This window comes from Leptosomus discolor, chromosome 12 (assembly GCF_034619465.1).
Source record: "Leptosomus discolor isolate bLepDis1 chromosome 12, bLepDis1.hap2, whole genome shotgun sequence".
NCBI lineage: Eukaryota > Metazoa > Chordata > Aves > Leptosomiformes > Leptosomidae > Leptosomus > Leptosomus discolor.
This window is the reverse complement of record NC_141402.1, coordinates 22,586,058-22,607,618: the sequence shown is the minus strand read 5'-3', so window position 1 is coordinate 22,607,618 and position 21,561 is coordinate 22,586,058. Positions and strand designations below refer to the sequence as shown.

Here is a 21,561-nt window from a genome sequence, read left to right as displayed (position 1 = left end):
GCATGGGGCTGCTTTTGACTGACAGCCAGTTCCCCAGAAGGGATTCCTGTGGCAGTGCGCTGACCACTCCTGCCAGCTCCGAGCACAGTTCCAACCTAGAGAGGCACAGAAAGGAGAAAGGTGTGAAGAGTGTCTTGGGTTTGTGTGTGGCCCTTCCAGAGGGAGGGAGTTACAGTCTAACGGTTCAAGTCAACAGAAGCCACTGCAGGGAACTTGAGGGGTGGGTTTTAAGTGGCCAATTCAACAATATTTCCGTGGCTACAGCACTGAGCAAACAGAGCACGGCCGCTTTTCCAGATAGATTCCACACCATGTTCTCGGGCATAGAGTGGGGATTTCTTTTGCTCGCTTTCCTAATTCGAGCTGCCTTTAACACCACTTGTTTTCCTCCTCAGCTGATTTTGGTGTCTGTGCTCGGCTCAGCCCTGAGCAGAGTCGACGGAGCACAGTGGTCGGGTCTCCAGACTGGCTGGCACTAGAAGTGGTGACGAAAGAAGCCTACGGCCCCAAGGTGGACATCTGGTCCCTTGGGGTCGTGGCAATAGAGATGGCGGAAGGACAGCCTCCTTTTATTGATGAAGATCCTCTCAGGGTAGGGTGTACATAAAATCAGATACCAGTGTCTTTCAAATCTATCCTGTTAATCCCCCGTGAGGCAAAACCCCAGCCGCATCAGCTGGAACCAGTTCCCCCATGGCCCGCTTCTAAAGCTGTCACTGCAGCACAGCAGCATCTCCTGTAGCTTTGGTGACGTCAAGGGGAAGACTTCCAAAGAGACGTGACTTGTAGCCAGGTCAGAGATGTGCCATCTCTGCCTTCAACTGGGCTTGAAATACCTGGTATGCTTTTTGAAATCTCTTTGAGCTGTATCTCTGAGTGACAGCAATTTTTCAGCGGCAAGTTTCTCCAGTTGGCGACTTTTTCTGAAAAGCATTCCAGCTGTGTCTGCAGGCAGAGAAGTCTTTTCAAACTCGGATCAGTGCCGATGGCTCACCTGAGCCTTTCAGGTAAGCAGTGTCGCTGCTTGTAGAAATGCCATAATTACTCATTAGCAAATGACTTTCTAAAAATGGGTTTTAGCACAGAAACTTGGAGTAAACAAATGTATTTTTAATGTTTTGAGGTTTTCCGTTTCATCCTCATTCCTTAAAATGAAATGACCAGCTCTTATCCCAAATGAGTGTGTGATAGTGAAGGCGTGTATACCACGATAAAACCTCATGACTGGTAGCTGGAACAAAGTTAGGTGCTGCACAGTTAATTCCTGATAGGGATGCAGGAATGTATGAGGAAATTAATTGTGACCATGTGTATAGATAGATCGTTTGTGTTGAGGCTGGAATTGAAATAGAGCATGACATGTAGCTTTTCCCATAGCAATAAGGCTGTGCTCTCTCTGGTCTATGGCACCCAGACTGTGTGCTGCAGGCTGAGAGAAGAAACAGCAGAAGGGTCAAGACATACCCCCAGGCAGGCTACTTAAGAAAGGAATACAACAACTACACCAGTGTCAGTCCTCCGCTCTGCTTGAACAAAGATTCCTGAGTTTTCTTGGAAGGCTTGTTTTGGTTTGGTAGGTGCCCGGGGTTGTTGGTTCGAGTGCACACAGGAGGAGCGGTGTGCACTGTGCCACCTCCTGAGGGGGGAGAAGAAGTAAAGAGGTTTGGGTTCAGCCTGATGCTGAGTCAGCTGAGTGCACCGCAGCTGGCAGGGTGGCAGTAGGCCTGTGTCCCTGGTTTGCAGGCTGAAAATTCCCAGCTTCCTTAACCTCAAAGGTTGCTTAGGGCTCCTGGAGAAGCCTCGGGTCAACTGTGAGGCAGGGAACTGGATTTTTTCTCTCTGATCAAATTCACATTCAGCCATTCCTGCCCTTGCCCAGATTATTTGAGATGCTCTTTTTCTCCCTACATGCCTCGTCTGCTGCGGGAGTTGAGATCAGCTTGAGCACTCAGAGCTTCACGGTGTCTTCAGGTGCCTGAGTAAAACTGCAGGAGGTTAAAATCAGGCACCTGGAGTTGGTCCCACCTGTGTTCACTTCCTGGGCTCTTGGGCAGGGGCTGTTGCCCCTGAGCTGGGAACAGTGAACAGCTTGTGATGGACTGCCTGAAGTTCCCCAGTTCCCAGCTGGTTTTATGAAAGTGAATCAGCCCCAACAGGGACAGGATCCTTCTGCTGTTGTGTGTGGAATCACAGAGTGCAGCGAGAGCTCTCAGCTGCATCCAAACAGGAGAGCTGATAAGCAAGACCCGTCTTTACAGGTCAGGTTTTTAGCTGATGGCACACAGTAGCTGTTGGGTTTAATAGTCACATTTAGACCCCATCCAGGGAGTTCTGCGAAGCCTGGAAACCAAAGGATGTTCTTTCACATTTTCGTGAATGCTTGTTTTAACAGTGCAAGGCACGCAGCAGCTTCCGTTCCTGACAGGAGTTGAAATACCTACATGTACTCTAAGGGCATTAAAGGATCATTGATCAAAGAGTTAACACCAGTCTGAATGTAGATATGATTGTTGTTTTCCACGTGTAGAGCAAATGCATCCCCTGTTGCTCACGTTCTTTCCAGCCGATGCAGAACTCACAGGAATGAACCATTTTCCAGCCAAGAGTGGCCTGGATATTTCTGTGACAGTGTTTGTTTTCTCTCACTGGGATTTCCTTCCACCAGGCATATGCCTGGGGCCTGAGGGACAAATATTGGTGCGATAAACGTCCTTTGAAACGCTGGTTGGACCTCCCCAGTTTCAGTTTTAAAAATACCCAACAAACCAAATCCTAGGCATTCCTGTTTCACAGCCAGGCGAATGTAGCCGGAATAAAATTCCCAAGGCTGGCATGGGTGCTGTGTTCCTTTATCGCAGGAGAAGGGACGTCCCTGGGGCAGCACCATTTAACCGCAGTGAGGACAGGCCCTCCGGCTCACCGCTGCGCCCGGTGCCTGAGGGCAGCTGCAGATGGGTGGGACAAGGCTGATTTTGTGACACTTCTGTTGTGGGAAAAGTAGAGAAACTTCCTTTTATTGTTTTTCCTCTAGGATAGTTCATTTGCCTTTTTAGGCCTGGAAATTTTCCTCTACCTTTAAGAGGATAAGAGCAAAGTCCCTTTGGCCACCGTCTCTTTAAATGCCAGTAGCACAGAGCTGTTCTTGTCATGGCGGACATTTGCATGGAAGACTCCTAGGCCTATTTCTATTATTATTGCTGTATATTTGGGACATATTCTGCAAGTTTAGGTTCAAACAGTTCAAAACATTTGTCTTGCCGTTCTGAAGAACGTCTTACAAAAGCAGAATGAACTCATCTGTCCAGCTTCGCAGCGTGTTAGACCTTGGTTCCAAGTGAACTGCCCCGGATAATGCTCGCCCCATGTTTTGCAAAATTACATTCTAATTCCTTGGCCTGAGGTCTGTCAGGAAGACTTGCTGATCTGGAATTTGGAGACTGCTGAAAGACAGAGTTGCGGGTGGCTCCTGTCTGCCCAGTTATGTGTTTTCTTCATAATATATTTGTGCAAACAGCTAACGTGTCTGTGTTGAAAATGAGGTTCCAAATGTTTCTGTTTAGCCAAGGAATAAGCTGATGGATCTACTTTTTTATCCTCTAGTTACCATTTTTATCTAGAACAGAGGGAAAATCTGGACTACCTTTGTTTTAAGGAAGCTGTACTTTAGGGAGCAGTGAGCACTGCAGGGATGCATTTTATGTCCGAATCCTTTGAAATAATACAGCTGGACCAAGTTCACTCTTTAAAATAGCCAGGAAAGCTGGTGTCGATGCACAGAGAAGCCAAATGTGCTTTTGCTGATGGAGTTCCTCCTAACTAGGTCAGCCACTGCAATCAGCTGTCGAGGCAAGATCACGTTGATGTTGGAGTAGCTGTGGCTGCATCAGAGGTTTTTTGTAGGTATAGAAAAATCATCTCTAACCCTCTGCCAGGGAGGAAACTGGCACTGGAGGCTGGACCTTAAAAAATGGGCTCTCTGTGAGCAGTTCTGGGTAAGAATGAAACAGGTGGAGTCTTGTGTTTCTTGTCACTCTAGGCGATGGATCTGATAGCGACCAACGGGACACCAGAGCTGCAGAACCCCGAGCAACTGTCCGCTGAGTTTTGGGCCTTTTGGAGCTGCTGCCTGGAGGTGGACGTGGGCAGGCGAGGGTCTGCCCAGGACCTTCTGCAGGTAAAACGCGAAGCGGCTGCAGGTGAAAGAGCTGCGCTGTGTCCTGGTTTTGTCATCAGCTGAACTCGAAGGCATCAGATGGAGCCCCCTCGTGTTAGTCTCCACTCTGGGTGCTTTTCAGCTGAAAAATCAGTGGAATCCTACAGTGGTTTGGGCTGGAAGGGACCATTAGAGGCCATCCAGTCCAGCCCCCCTGCAGTGAGCAGGGACATCTTTAGCTGCATCAGGTTGCTCAGAGCCGCATCCAGCCTGACCTTGGATGTCTCCAGGGATGGGGCTTCTGCCACCTCTCTGGGCAGCCTGTGCCTGTGTTTCACCACCCTCAGCGTAAAAAATTTCTTCCTTATATCTAGTCCGAATCTGGCCTCTTTAGTTTAAAACCGTTACCCCTTGTCCTATTGCAACAGGCCCTGCTAAAAAGTCTGTCCCCATCTTTCTTCTAGGCCCCCTTTAAGCACTGGAAGGGTGCTAGAAGGTCTTCCCGGAGCCTTCTCTTCTCCAGGCTGAACAACCCCAACTCGCTCAGCTTGTGCTCACAGGGGAGGTGTTCCATCCCTCTGGTCATTTTCGTGGCCCTCTTTTGTGTTTTGGTAGGAAGTTCAGGTTTACAGGGTGGCAAAATAACTGCAGTGGAACGATAGCAGGCGCAGAGGCCTGAAATGGGGTTGGGGACTGGTGTATGCCAAGAGATGAGCAGGGAGGAACGCGGTGAAGTCAGTCCCAGCCAAGCGGACAGAGGTTTGGCGGTGGGAAGGAAGGGGCTGCGGGTGCTCCCTGTGAGCATCAGAGGGGCCCCGGCTTGTCCCTCCTGCCCCACTTGTAGAGGTTTCTGCCAGCGAAACGGGGATGGCTGAGCAGAAATTGTCACAGCTCCTTCTGTTGCCTGGCATAGTCGAGTAGATGAAAACTGCTGCAGGTTTGGTGCTAGGTTTTGTGGCAGATAGGGGGTGGCACCGTGTGCCCCTTGGCTGTCCCTGCTGTGAAGGTGCCAGCCAGCGCAGGAGGGGCAGGACATGGGGTGGTAGACACTGCTGTCCCTGCAACCCAGATCTGAGTGCATCAGCGCTCTGTCACTTGTCTCCCTGCTCTTCTCTCGACCTCAGTGGCCTTCAGAAGAACACGTGGGCCTAAATATTGCTGGGATAAACATTTCCTAGAGGTACAGGAGTTCCTTGAGGTGTGGCTTGTGCCCCTCATCTTTTCTGAGCACTAAAAGAGCCCGTGTCTGTAGCAAACAGGAACCTAAGTGAGTATTTTGAGGTTCCTGAGAGGAACAAGGCCCTGGGACAGCAAGCAGCATTCCCAGAGCACTGGCAGGGCAAAATTGCCAGCAAGCTGAAGACACCTTGATAAATGGATTAATCGAATGACGGGCCATGTTGGCCTGGGATAGCAAGGGACTGGAATTGCAGACGCAGGTGCAGGTGGTCCCCTATGTCCCATTTCTGCATATTGCTGGTAACCAGCAGAACACTGCTTGAGCCCGTCAGTAACTGAGTTTGGAAAGTAATGGTTCATTTCTTTTTTTTTTTTTCCTTTGGGCAGCATCCATTTTTAAAGAAAGCCCAGCCTCTGCCGCTGCCAGCCACGGGGCCTGCACGCCCTCATCCCACAGGCAGAGTGTTCAGCAGGGGTTTGTCAGGGCTGTCCGATCCCAGCTTCCGCCTCCCCTCCTGCTTGGAAACCCCCCGTATTGCTGACACCCCCACCTCCACCCCCCCTTGAGAGGCCACCGTGCCCCACGCCCAGAAACGGCGGCTCTGTGACATCAGCCCCAGGGCCAAGGCCATCAGAGGCAGCGAGACTGCTGCGGGCAGTACGTCGGCGGCTGCGCTGGAGGCAACCAGACCTCCTTCTTGCAGCTGACGTGTGCCGCTGGCAGCAATGAAAGTGCTCGCCCTCCTCGTCCTGCTGGCCGTGTGCCGGCCTGCGCACGGCATGTGGGACAGCTGTGGGTAAGTGGGCCGAGGTTCTGGGAGGGAGCTCGGGCAGCCCTTGGCGGGCTTCACTGGAGGGGGCCTGCGCGGCCCCTGTGGCCACTCCACAGCTTCTCAAACTCCCTGTGGGAGCCTCAGCTCCTTGCCAGCACCCAGGCTGCTGGCACAACCCGTCTACGGGGCTACAGCGGACAGAGGGCTGGAGGCACAGCCACGGGGTTCCCTGGCCCTGCCGTCCGTGCAGCCCCTCGGGGGGAGGGAAGACGGCTGACCTTCAGCCTCAACAGCAGCACAGCCGTCCAGCAGCACACTCATGAGTTTCTTCTTACACCAGGACCTGTGGGCTCCGGCCCATGGCGGCTAGCTACGGCATGTCGCGCGTCGTGGGTGGCTCGGGTGCCCAGCCAGGGGCCTGGCCCTGGATCGTCAGCATCCAGAGCCCCTGGGGCCACGTGTGCGGAGGGTCCCTCATCAGCCCGCAGTGGGTCCTCACAGCAGCCCACTGCTTCAACGCGGCCAGGTAAGGAGGAGCAGGGAAGGGGGCTATCCCCACAGCACCAGCAGGCGCCCCGTCCGCAGCCCCACGAGCTCCTGCCATCCCGCTGCCTTGCAGTATGCCTGGTGCCAGGGCACTGGCGAGCCCAGCTGAGAGACTGCTCTGCAGAAGGCTGGTCTCGTGCCACCGCTTTCTAGCAGCCTCCAGCTCCATGTTCCTGGTGCCCAAGGCATGCTAGGGCAGTGGCACCCTCCGCAGCGCTGCTTTCCTCCCTGCCTTGGGAAGCAGAAGGCAGGGAACCACGGGGCTGCTGCAGCACGTGGCTCCGCTCCCTCTGAGGCCTCTCTGCATCTGCCTTCCAGGTACCTCACCATGTGGCGTGTGGTGATCGGGGCCACCCACTTGGGTCAGCTGGGCCCTGAGACCCAAGTGCGCGGTATTTATCAGCTGATACTTCATGAACACTACAATAACGTCACGGAGAGGAACGACATCGCCTTGCTGGAACTGGACCAGCCTGTCCAGTGCGGCTACTACGTACAGCTGGCCTGCGTGCCCGACGCCTCGCTGAGAGTGTCAGAGCTGACGAGCTGCTACGTCAGCGGTTGGGGTGCCACCATGGCAAGATGTGAGTTCCCAAAGAGTATTCGTGTGCCGAGGGTAAGCTTGGCACGCTGGGGAGGCGGGCTGGGCTTCTGGGCAGCGGCGGCGGCGAAAACCAGAGTCGGGCTGCGGGGACGTACGGCCACAGAGAGATGGGCCCGAGCCATTAGCCAAAGCGAGAGGGAAGGGCAAGCCCGGCACAAGGCCTCTGCAGGGGCAAAGGCGGGCCCTAGGGAAGGGCTTCGCCCACACAGGGGAGGAGAAGTGGGAACAGAAGGGCTGCTGGCTGCTAACTCCTTCCTGTGCTCACAGCTGGAGGATCAACCGCTGTCCTGCAGGAGGCCCAGGTCCACCTCATCGATGTGAAGGTCTGCAACAGCAGCCGCTGGTACAGAGGGGCCGTCCACCCCCACAACGTGTGTGCCGGCTATCCACAGGGCGGTATCGACACCTGCCAGGTAGGAGCGTGCTCCGCGCCAGCCTCCAGCAGCACAGGCAGCCCTGTCGCCAGCGCCCAAACGTCCCCCGGCGCGTGTTGCGCCTGCCAAGTCGCCCTCCTGCCGCTGGGTCCCCACCGCTGTCGGGGCTTGCCTTCCCTTCCCCGTCTGCAGGCCCTTGCCCAGCACCCCTCTTGTCCCAGAGCCCCGGCACTCTGCCCAGAAAGGCCACCCAGTGCTCTTGCCCCAGCGCAGAGGTCTGCATCCCAGTCCTGGAACATCCCCCTTCCACACCTCCAGGATCAGCGGGCAGAGAGGAGAGAGCGCCCTACCTTGCAGGCCCACCACCCCCTCCCAGACAAGGTCCTGCAGGCTCCAGCACCTGAGCAGAGCCTTGCTGGGCACTGGGTACAGCTCTGGCAGGTGCCAGGAGAGAGAAGGAGCCAGCCACAGTGCTGACAGGGGCCACCCAACACCACCAGAACCCTCTGACTCTCCTCCGCTCCGCTGCAGGGTGACAGCGGTGGTCCTCTCGTCTGCCAAGACAAGCACGCCGACTACTTCTGGCTCGTGGGGGTGACCAGCTGGGGGATAGGCTGCGCGAGAGCCAGGCGGCCCGGAGTCTACACCTCCACGCAGCACTTTTACGACTGGATCCTGGTACAGATGGGACTGCACCCAGCAGTCCGGGCTGCTCCAACGGCGCGGGCATGGAGTCATTTTCTCACCGCCTCCACCCCCGTGCAGAGGCCAAGGCCGATCCCAACACAGTCGGGCACGTTTAGCTCCTGCCCATTCCCACTCCAGAAGCTGGTGGAGTTCTTTACTCGGCTGCAGGAGCTCCTGCAGGTGCTAAGGGGGAAAAAGGCTTGAGCAGCAAGAGGAAGAGGATCCAGTGCAGGCTGCAGAGTAGCACCACCCTTTCTTCCTGGGGCAATGCCTGCTGAGATCCAAAGGCAGCCTCAGTGCCACTGGCCTGCTCGGTCCTGCCCACGCTCCTCTCAGGGCACACACAACTGCTGCTCTTGACTTAGTTCTTGAAATAAAGTTGACCATTTTCACAGCTAACCAGGCTTCAGTCCAGTCTCCTGTGCAAGGCAAGGACTTTCACGCCCAGCACCTGCAGAACGAGGCTGCAGGCAGACAAGTCGGTCACACGGGCAAAGAGTCACTCCAAAAGCTGAAACCGTGCCCGGTCTGAGACGAGGGTGCTCAGAGCCACCGTGGAGTGGAGAAGACTGGCTAGAGGGAGGCTAGCAAGAGGAGAGGAGGAAATGATGTGACACCCAGCCAGCGTTGGGGGTATGCCTTAAGGCACGCAAGCTGAAGATTAGGGCCTGCCGGGAGCCTTCGCTTACTGAAGACACCGTGGGAAACGCCTGAGCATGCCAAGAGCTATTGCTGTCTGTAGCAAAGCGAGTGCGAAGCTGACGGGAGTCAGAGTGCCATGAGGAAGAGCTGGATTTCACAGGTAGTTAAGGGGGATTGGTGTGGGAGGTGGCCACACTTGACAGATAACTGAAGGAAGAGCTGGGGTGGTTTTGGGGAGAGCAGTCTGGCAGGGACAGCAGTACCCAGGAAAAAACTGCATCGGTAATGCTGTGGAAGTCCGAGGTGACCCAGCTAACAGCGCCTGAAACACCAAACCTGTGGACGGCTGTGGCAAACCTGGGAGCAAGGGGGAAAAAATACCCGCGGGGAGGTCCCTTGCTTGGGAGGAGACAGGGGCGGAGAAAGGAGGGAGTCAAGGCATTTGAGGGGCATGTATAGGCATGGAAAAAGGAGGGGAGGGGGGGATCAAGGAGCCAACCCCACAGAGGCAAACTGCTGGTTGGTGTGCTTGTTTGACTGAGCCCTGCAGGTGATCACCGCAGTGCGTCCTACCTCCTCTTGGAGAGCGATTCCCACTCCTTCGTGTGCGGCCCCACTCTGCACCCAGGGCGCGGGTGGGTCCAGAGGGCTGGCGGCCAGCAAGGGCAGAAGGGAACACAGGCCACGGCGACCCAGCGGTGGGCAAGAGCGAGTGTCTCGGGCCAGCTACTGTTCGGAGCGCTGTGTGTTTGTGCAATTCACTAGGGAAACCAGAAGCTGGACTAGCTCACGAGCAAAGGAGAGAGACCCTTGCAGTCGTGCAGATGGCCTGTGGTTGCAGCCCACCCGCTTTGTTGACCTGCCCGGTGGTGCCGATCCTGGGGAAGGCTCAAGAAACGGCGGCTGCCTGTACCTGCAGGCGGGCAGTGGAGTCTGCACAGCGGGAGCCAGCGGTGGTTTGTGCGGCTGTTGAACGGGTTTGGGCTTTCAATGTGCCCAGCCTGGTACGCCTGGTTCCTTTCTCCTTGCAGGTTGTATTCAGAGCTGTAATGCTATTTTTTAAAAAAAGCAAAAGCAACCAGCAAACAAAACAAAAGCTGGGCAATTCCACCCTGCAACGGGTTGTCTCCCCCAGGCCCTGGCCACCCTGCCAGGCGACATTCACCACCACCAGCAGGGTGCAGGAGCGGGCCCGGGGCAGGGCTTTCACAGGCCACCCCTATTTTGAGGCTCCTGGCCGTGCAGTTCCTGGGCAGTGCTCAAGCAATGGCAGCAGTGCCCACAGCCGGTATTTTTGATCTTTCTCCCTTTCTCCCAGGCTCTGGCTCCCTGGTTTCCAGCTGTTCTCTTTCTGCCTTAAAGCCTGTTGTGCTGCTTCTCTTCCCCTTCCTCACTCTGGCTCCTTGTCCCCATCTTTTTTAGCCTCCTCCCTGCCTGCCCCGGCCCCTCGTGCTCCCCCTGCTCCCCCACCCCGGCGGCCACCGTTGCTCGGTCCCTCTCTGCCGCCCTGCCCCACACTCCCCCTCCCGCTGGCCCTCAGGCTCTGGGGGATGTTTCCCGCCCTGCTCTTGGCTTGGGGGAGGGGCCATGGGGCCCGCGGGGGCGGGGCGGAGCCGGGGGAAGTGTCCCTGCAGGGGCAGGCAGCAGGAAGAGGCCCCGGGGCATGCTGGGAGCTGTAGTCCTGGGACAGGGGCTGGTGCCGGGAGGTGCAGGCTCTGCTCCAGCCATGGCCCGTCTGAGGTGAGGGCTGGGGCTGCCCCTGAGGTGAGCCAGGCCCTTGCACGGGGGAGGGGGTGTCTCCTGCCTGCTGGCTGCCCGGTGGTGGTGGGTGGGAGCTCCAAGCCGGAGCCGGGTCAGTTGGGGCATCCCCGGGGGTGACCTGAGAGCTGGGGAGGGGAAGGAGAAGGGAGACAGACCCCCCAGCACAGGCACTGGACACGCCGACTCTCAGAGCCCCCCTGAGCCCCCCCAGCCCCGCTCCCCCCCTGCAGCTGCCCCGTCCCCAGCCCCTCCCCTGAGGCCTGTCCCGCAGCCCCAGGCTGCCCCACGGCCTGTCCTGGCAGCGGCGAGCGGGGCCTCGGGCAGGCCCAGGGCTCTGTTAACCCAGGGGCCTTCAGCAGCAGTGCGGGGAAGGAGCGGGGTCTGCAGGAGCGGCTGCAGCAGGAGGGGCTCCGGCCTGGGGCCGGCTGTGACAGTCAGGGTTCTTTCCCTCTGCCAGAGGCCGTGCCAGGGGCTCGGTGGTCTGTTCCTGCCCTGGGGATGTCGTCAGCTGCATCCAGCTCAGGCTGAAGCTGAGGAGATGGGCAAAAGGAAAAGCAGCCGGAGAAGGACACGAAGGGGATCCGGCTGCAAGCTGCCCCCAGCTGCAGACAAGAGACAGCCGGCCTCTCCGCGTGAGGAAGGGTCCCTGTGAGTAGTCCTCAGCAGAGCTGGTCACCAACATGCACTGCGGGGTCTGTGTGCGTAACCAATGCACGGTATAGCCGTGGGGGCGGGGTGTGTGTGTGTGCGCGCAGTGAGGCTGTGTATGTAGGAAGCCTCATATTGTAAGAGCTGAGAGAGGCAGAGACAGAAGTGTCTCAACAGTAAAATCCTCCCAGCAGCACCAAGAGCGGGAGTGGCAGTGAGTCCTGGGCCCTTGTGTTATAATCAGATCTGAATTTTGAATTTCATTGATAATTAATTGTTTTGAATAAACAACTAATTTCTTATAGTTAATTATTTCCTGATTCAAATAATTTACATTATGGTAAGGAGTAGACAAAACCTCACTTATGCTAAGAGACAGCAGATGCAGGCCTTAGGAAGATGGCCAAAGCTGAAGCTGCTGTGGATTGGGAAACTGTACAGAACACAGAACGAGGAGGGAGGGAGGCAGGTACAAGGGGTGAAATTGTACGTTCTCAGCTAGTTCTCTTATGTGATGAAACCATCGAAACAAAGGAATGTTGCTGTGAAGACTCTCCCATCCTCCCCATCCTAATTTGTATATCAGAGATTTTGATCAGTAAAATAACCAATGATTAGGTTAGGATAGGACTATTAAGAAAGTTATAGAATAGGGCGGACCAATCATTGTAACTGTCAAAATTAATAGCGGGCATAAGATGCATGCTTATGTTAAAATCTGTTAAAGATCCTGACTTTGCAGAAAAAGGGTATAAGATGTTGAATTTTTGATGTAACTTTGAAGCCCGTCGGGTGGAGCTGTCCCTGTGCTTCCCAGCGCTGCAATAAAGACGTGCCGGCTTATCTGCAAGTGTGTAGATAAATTTGTCGTGATTGCGACCCTCCGTCTACACTTGGGGCCGTGTCACCCCTCTTGTGCTCCGGGTGCCTCCCTGTGCCTGTGCCCTCCCACCTTCCATCACTGGCGTCACTCTTTTGCTTCCCTGTACCTTTCTTCTTCTGTCTGTTCTTGTCCCCTGCTCCCTGTTCGTCCCTCTCTGCTTTCCAAGCCCCTCTCTTGTTCTGCTATTCTACCTGCCCCTTTGGTTTTCCTTGCTCTCCCTCTGTCCTGCTCCCTGCCCCTCTTTTTTCCTTCCTCTGTCTCTGTCCTGCAGCGCATGGCTGGTTTTTCGTTCACTGCCTCTTTGTCCCAATCTGCATTCCTCCTTGTTGTTCCCAATCTCTCTGCTTCTTGCCTGAGATGCTTTTTCTCTCTTGTTTGTAACAGGAGACGCTGTTCTGTAAAAACATGACGGCATTCTTTTGGCAAGCCGCTGAAACATTGAGAAGATCCCCTCCTGGGAACACTCTGCAATATTCTTCCTGTCTGCAAGTGGCACCTGTTCATCAGAATGGATTCCAGAACCCAAGGGGAAGTTAACCTCCAGAAGTCTTAAACCTTCTGGGGAATCGCACAGACTATTTCTTGTTAAGAAGATGAAGGCTCTGTTGTTCCAGCTGTCCTTAGTGTTTTGAGACAACAAGCACTTGCACTGGTACTTGTTCTTTTCTGATCTGCGGCTCCTGTGAATGTTTCTCCAAGTTCTTGGTTTCCTGTCCGGGTGACTCTCCAGAGGACTGTAAAAATCAGTCTTCGTGGAGACTCTCTGTGCTGCGGAGCTGCCTGTATCGTTGTTGTCACCCAGCTGCCTACAAACGGCTCCCAACCCCAGACAGTGGGGCGGCATTTCTGATCTGCTGGAAGGGGGTGTCTCCATTTTTAATGTTGTTTCTTTCAGGGAGCACTGTGAGCGTGGCAGATCCTAAGCAGAAATACACTCGATTTGAACAAGTCGGGCAAGGGTAAGTCCAGTCACAGTTACTGCTACAAAATCACGGGCCAGGTATTTTGCTGGTGTGATATCAAGCGTGAAGTCGGGCAAGCTCCAAACGTGTTCAGACCCTGGGTTTAGATTCTCCTGTCTCTCAGTACTGATCAGAATTGGTGCCTGTGGTCAGAAGGCGTTGTCAAAGAGCACTTGATGCTGGCAACATCTTGTCTGCAGCGAGGGGCAGGACCTGGAAGATCTACTGTCCCTCAAGTTTGTAGCACCCGTTTGCTTGTTTTCTTAGGGGAAATTATTTTTGTAATGTCTCAAAATAATACGGCCACACTAAAGAAAGGAGAAAAATCTTTATTACCTGAAAGAGCAACTTAGAACCTGATAGCTGTCAGATAAATAACACTTCTCAAGAACATTTCTTTCGAATCTTTTGCTTTAAAAAAGTATTTAGTGATCAGGATTATAACGGTATAGTTTAGAAATTGCAACCAGAGATTAGATATTCAGCTCTCTTTTCTGGCAGAGGTAGTGAAAACCAACCATTCAGTAATACATGCAGTGTCAACGCACTGTCATTTCCTCAGATGGCTGGCACGTGTGTTCAGGGCTCTCAGAATGACTGCATGGTGTTGCCGGAGTTTTGCAGATAGATCCAAAGAAGAGATCTGAGAAGGCACAGCTAGACTGTGCGTGTGTTACATTCTCTGGAAAAATATCCACACACACCCCCCGCAAGGAAAAAAAAAAAAAAAAAAGAAAACGGAAAAAACTAAACCTCAACAGAGCAAAACTGGAGAAAAGGGGAAAAGAATGAAATCTATTATTCTCCAGTCTCTGTAGGCACCCTGCCCTTCAGTTTTGGACTGAAAGAATTTAGTATGAACTCTGGAGATTTGCACCAGCCCTTTTTCTTCCTCTTGGACCTAAGTTTTCACTTGGATAGCCTGCATGGCTGAAGGAGTGGAGGAACCAAGGTGTTTTAGAAACACTACAGGCAGCAGAGAGCTCCTGTCAGGGCTTTCACTTCCAGGGTCTAAACCACTTCTCATGTCTTTGCTGCTCTTTTGTTTCTAGGGCGTCTGGAACTGTCTATACAGCACTCGACATCACCACAGGACAAGAGGTGGGTGTCAGCAGCCCCAGCAGATTTGGCAGGGGTTCAGCGCTTTCCCCCCTGGTGCGAACAGTGGATGGGCTTTCGGATCGCCAGGAGATCTTTACTGCAAAGACTTCCACATGGCTGGGGGCTTGGGCTTGTGGCTGGGGGTGGGGGCAGTGTCCGAACACTGGGCTCCCCCCTGGGCTGCACATTCACTGACGGACACCCACCCCTCATCCTGCCCAGCCGCACGCCCGACGTGCAGCCCCCCAGCGATGTCTCCCCACCCACGCACCATTCCGTGCCCCTCCAGCCGTATGCCCCCCAAGACCCCAACTACGCACCCCTCCATTCCCATTTACCCCCTCAGCCGTGCCCCCCCCATGCCCCTCACCCACTTTGGGCCGAGCTCTCCTGTGCTCCCCAGCCATGTCCCTCCACCCAGCCATGCCCCCCCCCCATTTTGGGCGATGCCTCCTGAGCCCCTCCAGCCATGCCCCCCCCCCCATTTTGGGCTATGCCTTCTGAGCCCCTCCAGCCATGCCCCCCCCCCCCATTTTGGGCGATGCCTCCTGAGCCCCTCCAGCCATGCCCTCCCCCCATTTTGGGCGATGCCCCCTGAGCCCCTCCAGCCATGCCCCTGCACCCCTGCTGGCCCCTCCCCCCGTGCTTTGCCCGCACCCCCGGGCTCCGCTCCCCTGCCCGCGCGCCCCCGACCCGGCCGTGGCCCCGCCCCCCGCCCCTCCCCATTGGCTCCCGCCGCGCCGCTCCCCTGGTAGTTTTCGAATATAAATAGGGGCGGCCGCGGGCGCGCGCCCCCCCCCCCTCGCGCACCGGACGGCGGAGCATCGGCGCGGCCCCGCTCCGCTCCGCCGGGGCCGGGAACGGTCGCTCCAACGGGTGTCATTAACGCCTCCCTTCCTTTCCTGCACTCGCCATGGCGGCGCAGGGCGGCCCCGGTGGCCGTGGGCTAGCCGGAGTGGCCAGGAGGCGAGCGGGTATGTCGCCGGTCACCCCGCTGACGCTGGATACGGACAAGCTGGTGGGACTGGGAAGGTGAGTGGAGACGGGGGGGCTGCCCCGCACCGCACCCCCCTCCCCCCCACGCGTGAATGCTGCCGGCTCAGGGCAGTGCTGAGCGCGGAGGGGGGGGACACACCACACCGCCCCACCCGAGGGGGGCACCCCGAGGGGTACCGGTGGGTCCCCACGGGCTGATCGCCGCCCCCGCCCTGCCCGCAGCCACTGGGACACCCCGAAGCGGCGGGTGGCGGGGCTGTCCTTGCAGAGGCGCCGGGCCAGCCCGTGCCGGGGGTCGGCAGCCTTGGGCTCCCCCCGCAGCTCCGTCTCCTCCGAGTCCTCGGACGCGGGTGAGCGATGGGTGCTGTTGCCACACCCGCCCCTGCCCCGACCCCCCTCCTCCCCGGGGCTGGGGGTGTGCAGGGGGAGCTGTGCCGGGGGGGTGGGCGTTGGGCAGGGGGTCACTGCATGCAGGGAGGGGGCTGGGAAGACAGGGGAGGGGTTTGAGGGTGGGGAAGGGTCTTTCTGGGGGTGCACGTGGGAGCCGGGTCCCCCGCTCTGTCTCAGCTCCTGGCCATGCTCTGAGTCAAACTGGGATTTTAAACGGGGATTTCCTCCCCAGCGCTTCCTTCCCTGTGCTGGATGATGGGTGGGAGCCCCCCCACCCACCCAGGCCTGCACCCCGGGGGGGGGCTCGGCTGTGGACCACCCCAGTGGGGGTCCCTGGGCAGGGTGATGTGGGACATGTTGGCCAGGATGGGTGGTCTCAGGGTCGTCCCTTTGCCATGCTGGGGGACGGGAGAAGCTTTGGGTGAGGGTCCCGCCTGAGCACACAGCAGATCCCACCCTGTGGCCCCCTCCCCAGCACTAGAAGGGAACACAGCTGGGGTGGGGGGGCTCCCCTGCACCCTGCCAGCGCCCCACAGGAGCGGGGGGGGACCTGTGCTGGAGCAGGGTCCCGGGGGCACGGCGTGCCTCCCACCCGCCCCACCCGATGCTACCCCTGCCCCTTGTTCCCGCAGGAGTGGGGCTGGACTCCCCCACGCAGGAGGACCCCGCGGCACTGGAGGAAGTGTGAGTGTCCCTCGCCCCGCGTCCCCCCACTCCGGGAGGTCTCCACCCTTGCCCACTGTGTCCCCCCTGCTCACCCTCCCCAGGCTGCCTGCAGTGCCCACGCTCAGCCTGTCCCAGCCTTGCTGGGGGGCTGTGCTTCCAGCTGTGCCCTCCACCCCAAAATTGATTTTTGGTGGGGGGTTGGTGTGAGAAACCACCTCTAGTGGGGGTGTCAGTGCTGGTGCTCGGCCCAGCCCTGCTGCAGGCAGGGGTCTGGCAGCGGGTGCAGGCAAGAAGCCTCTGCGGTGCTGCCGTGCCAAGTCCTCCTCTGGCAGGGACGGCCGGCAGACGGCTCGCTGCCTCACCACGCAGCGGGGTGAGGGTGCTGAGCACCTCCCTGGGCTCCCAGCACCCCCGCCTCAGCCTCCTTGGGGTGCTGCTGCCCAGGCCTGGCAGATTTGGGGTGTAGGGATCAGCTGAGAGCTGAGCTCTGCAGGGCTGAAGGGCTCTGGGTGCCACGCCGGTGGCTTCACCCACTCCCGGGGCCGTTGGCAGAGCCCCTCTCTGGCAGATGTCAGGTGACTGAGTGACTGGGGGCAGATGGTGATGCTGGGGCAGCCTTGGGGCTGGGTGGGCTGGGCTGCAGGGGACACGCCAGTGCCCCCTTCGTCCTGTCGCAGTGTGCAGCTGCATGGCCATATGGCCGACGGCCAGCATCCCCAGCATCCCCGCTGCCGGATTTACATACAGGTGGAGAGCGGGCGCCACTGCCACCAGCTACATCTGGGCCCCGAGCGGGGTCAGCGGGGTGCCCTGGACCACCCCAGTGTGCTGCTTAACCCCCCAGCCCAGATTGGGGTCCCCCCGTCTGAAACCAGTGATTTCCAGATGGGGTTTTAACCCTTTGTGGGGCTGAAAGCCGCTCAGCTGCTCTCCCCTTGGGGGGGCTGATGACCGCTGTGTGGGCTGGGGTCCCTGTAAGGGCTGCGGCTGCCCATCCCCGGGGCTCCTGGGCTGCTCAGGCTGGGGCACGGGGTGCCATCCCCCCTAACCCTGGCTCCTCTCTTCCCGCAGCTTTGAGACAGCCATCCTAGAATCCAGGAGAGCTCTCAAAGAGTAAGTGAAGGGGCTCTGTCCCTGTGCCCAGACCCGAAAGCCAGGCTGTCTGTCTGCCCTTCCCTGGGGTTTGGATCAAGCTGTTGGTGTTGCTCAGTGGCTGGAGGAATTGCTGCCCTGGGGTCCTGTCCGGGGAGGTCTCACCCCACTGTGGGGACCCAGGGGACAAGGGGGTCCATGCCAGCTTCGGGGCGGTGGGGGGGGTGGGATGCTGCTGGTCCAGGGCATCTTCTCTCCTCATTCAATCCTTTTCTTTTTGCAGCAATAAGCTCCTTATCCGGAGGATCCACTCACTGCCAGTTAGTCCCGGGGGCTCTGCAGGGCTGAGCTGAGGGCGGCTGGATCCTGCTGTGCCCCTGGCTGAGCTGGGAGGAGGAGGAGGAGAAGGAGGAGGATGGAGCTGGGGAGCGCAGGGGCTGTGCAGCACCTCTCACCCCTCCCAACCCACCCTGCAGCCACAGCTCCTGGGGGCCAGCCCAGTCCTGAAGAACATCTCCCACTGCCGGGAGTTCAACAGCCACGGGGCCAGGGAGCAGAGGGGCCCAAGGAAGCCTGAGGACAAGGTGAGGGGGGACAGCAAGGCTGGGGAGAGGGAGGCAGGACCGGGGAAGGGGTAGGGGGATGCCGTGCCCACCCCCCCCTCCCCCACTGCTGCAGGAGGGGTTTGTCTTCAAGAAGCTGCAGAGGCCAAGTCAGCACAGCCGGCTGCCCGCCAGTGATGGGGCTGCGGGGAGGGACCCCCTCAGCCAGAGACTCGGCTCTGCACCCGGCCTGCTGGTGAGAGGGGCTGGGGGCGCTGAGAGGGGGGCACCGGGGGTGGGTGGTCCTGCTGCAGGGGCTGCTGAGCCGGGACCTGCTGCTCCAGCCTCCCTGTTTGCACTGGAGACCTGTGGGTGTGGGAGCTGGGGGGATTGGGGTCACTGTGTCTGCAAACAGGGCTGGTGTGGGGCTGGCCCCACTCCTGAGCCATGGGCTGTGTCGTGTCCCCTCCCCAGTTCGACACCCCCAAGAAGGAAAACGCCGCCCAGGGCGAGAGCCCCATCATCCTGCGCCGGTGCTCCTTGACCTCCTCCATGTCTGAAGAGGAAGATGATGGCTTCGTGGAGATCCTGGATGAGGAGGAGATGAAAGTAGGGAGGGCTCCTCCATCTGTGCAGTTGGATGGACCCTGGGCAGGGGCTCCGTCCCTGCCCAGGGGGGTGCGAAGCAGCAGTGGGACTCGTTCCCTTCATGCTCTCCTCTGTCTCTCCCCTGTGGCCCCACCAGGTGCCCCCCCAGAAGAGCGATACCGACGGGCCACAGGGGATGGAGAACCTACTGACTGCGCCCCTGGTGAGGAAGGAGGAGGCTGAGCCGGTACGTTGGGTGTCTCGGGGGGTGGATGGGGCCCCAGGCTCCCCCTTCCTTGGGTCTCCAAGGTGGGGTCTGGGGGTGAGGGTCACTGGTTGGCGAGCAGCACACACCCCCCAGGGCTTTGGGCTTGTCCTGGGTGATGTGCAGCCACTAGAGAGGGACCCTTTTGCCTTTGTTCTCGTGGTGCTGGGGGGGGGGGGGTATGTGGGGGGAATGCCGGACCCTTGGGCACCAACACGGGCTCTCTCCCCACACAGTGTCCGGTGAAGCGCGGCAAGTGCCGGCAGCTCTTCCGCTCGCCCTCGATGCCCAGCAGCGTCATCAGGCCCATCCAGAAGCGGATAGACCGACCCCAGGACCGGGACACCCCCGTCAAGACCAAGCGACGGAGGAGCGTGGCCGGTAGCCCTGGCGAGGAGGCGGCAGCGGCGGAGCCGGTGGGTGATGGGGAATCCTCGGGGTGAGGCGTCCTTGCCCATCCCGGGTGGGACTGCCCGGTGCCACGGCTCTGCCAGCGCCCTCGCTAACGCCGAGGGGGGTGTCTCTGGTTCATGTCCCCGCAGAAAGCACGGCTGCTGTGCTCCAGGTCTTTCTGCCACGAGGAGATGGAGAACCTGCTGGCTAACGACCATCAGGAGCTCATCGGGGACTTCTCCAAGGTAGGGCTGCTGGGGGTGCTGCAGGCTTGGGGGTGCCGCCTGCCCCCCTCTCCTGAAACAAAGGGGGACCATCAGTGGAGCCCTGTGCTGGTGCCAGAGCCCCAATACAGCTGGTGGCCCTTGTTTGGGACCAAGGGGACTTGGGGCTGAGACTTTCCAGCCTGAAGAGCCTGACCCGCTGCTCTTCCAGTGCCGCAGCGCCGTCCCTCTTGGGAGGGAGCAAACCTCGCAGGCGGGGGGTCTTCTGGGCTGGGGGGAGCGGGTGGCAGCCAGGACGTCTCCCCAGGGACAGATCCTGACCCAGCACCCGCCTCTCCTCCAGCCTTACCTTCTGCAGACGGTAGAGGGGAAGCACCCGGACCTGAAGTACATTTCCCCCGAAATGGTAAGGGAGCAGTGACCTCTTCCCCCAAAAAACACCCCCACAGGGCTGCCTACCTGCCCCCCCCCCCCCCCCCCCCCCCCCGGTGACGGGCTCCCCCCACAGATGGTGGCAGTGCTGACGGGGCAGTTCAGCAGCCTCATCGAGAGCTGCGTGATCGTGGACTGCAGGTACCCCTACGAGTACGAGGGAGGCCACATCAAGGTCAGAACTGCTGCTGCGCCCCTCGGGGTTGGGGACAGGGTGGTCATGGGTGGGGGAGACACAAACCTGTCAAACCTCAGAGGGGCTGATGCCCCCTCCCAAAGGTGCTGAGCTCCCTGGAGGGGTTGAGAGCCTCCCCAAAGGTTCTGAGCACCCCTGGAGGTGCTGAGCCCCAGCTGGAAGGAGGAGGGGGGTGAAGGCATTCCCAGCAGATGGGGCAGAAGGGGGTCAGGGTATGAAGGCCCCCCCCCCCCACCCCGAGATGAAATGGGAGGAGGGGGGGGCTGAAAGGGGCCCCTCTCCCTCGCCAGGGCGCCGTCAACCTGCCGCTGGAGCAGGACGTGGAGGAGTTCCTGCTGAAGCAGCCCATCGTGCCCTTCGACGCCAGCAAGAGGGTGATCGTCATCTTCCACTGCGAGTTCTCCTCCGAGAGGGGGCCCAGGATGTGAGTTTGGGGGGGTTGGGGGAGGTGGGGTGGACGCTGGGTTCTGCCGGACCCCCTGGACATGGCAGAATCCTATCTGGGTGCCAATCCTGTCCCCTGTCCCGCAGGTGCCGGTTCATCAGGGAGAAGGACCGAGCCTGTAACGAGTACCCCCACCTCCACTACCCCGAGCTCTATGTCCTGAAGGGGGGGTACCGGGAGTTCTTCCCCCAGTACCAGGTAAGCCCCCCTACCTTTCACCCCCTGTGTGGGAGGGGGGGCGGTCCCTGGCAGGAGGGTGAGAGTGCTGGGTGGGGGGAAATCACCCTCTCCGCTCCCCAAAACCCTGCCCTGTGAGGGGAAAGGGTCTGGCTCTGAGCATCCTCCATGAGGGTGGTACCTCCACGGGAAGGGGGTTGTGCTGGGGGTCCTGGGGGGTGCTGGGTTTGCCCCAGGGGGTGGGGAGGGGGGCCTGCAGGTGCTGACAGAGCTGTGGGTGCCCAGATGCACTGCGAGCCCCAGGACTACCGGCCGATGGACCACGAGGACTTCAAGGAGGACCTGCGCAAGTTCCGCCAGAAGAGCCGCAGCTGGGTGGGCGAGCGCAGCAAGCGGGAGCTCTACAGCCGCCTCAAGAACTTCTGAGGGACCCCCGCAGCCCCCTGCCCACCCCCTACCCGGGGCTGCCGGCGCTCACGGTTGCCCAGCCCAAAACCTGGTTGCCCCCCTCCCCCCACCCCCCCCAGCCTTCCCAGCTCTGTGCTGGGTGCCCTGCCCAGCATCGCCCCCCTCAGCAGCGTGAGAACCGGGGGGTATGGTTGTGGGTTTTTACCCCTTTTTTAACCTAAACAGGGTTTAGGTTTTACCCCAAATGGTGGCTGGGGGCTGTAGCATGTGGGTGGGGAATGCCTAGGGGGGCTCAATCCCTGCCAGGTTCAAACTTCCTCTGGGAGTGGGGGTCAGGCTACCTCCCCTCCCCAGCATCAGGGATGGGGCTCGGGGGCTGTGGGGCAGCCCCCCAAGCCAGTGCCCCCCTTCCCCTTGCACCCTGGGCTGGGTGG

The 21,561-nt window shown here is 58.9% G+C and overlaps 1 protein-coding gene across 1 annotated transcript; it reads left to right on the top strand.

The window, feature by feature from the left end:
* The first annotated feature begins 15,226 nt into the window (after positions 1–15,226).
* Positions 15,227–21,145, top strand: LOC147414653 (M-phase inducer phosphatase 2-like). The gene is made up of 16 exons (XM_086472019.1): positions 15,227–15,345; positions 15,532–15,659; positions 16,332–16,383; positions 17,437–17,478; positions 17,741–17,777; positions 17,934–18,041; positions 18,136–18,255; positions 18,474–18,608; positions 18,760–18,834; positions 19,089–19,268; positions 19,395–19,490; positions 19,813–19,875; positions 19,978–20,076; positions 20,388–20,521; positions 20,629–20,740; positions 21,005–21,145. Exons 1-16 carry the CDS (start codon positions 15,227–15,229, stop codon positions 21,143–21,145), a joined length of 1,641 nt encoding a protein of 546 aa, XP_086328145.1.
* Positions 21,146–21,561: the final 416 nt, after the last annotated feature.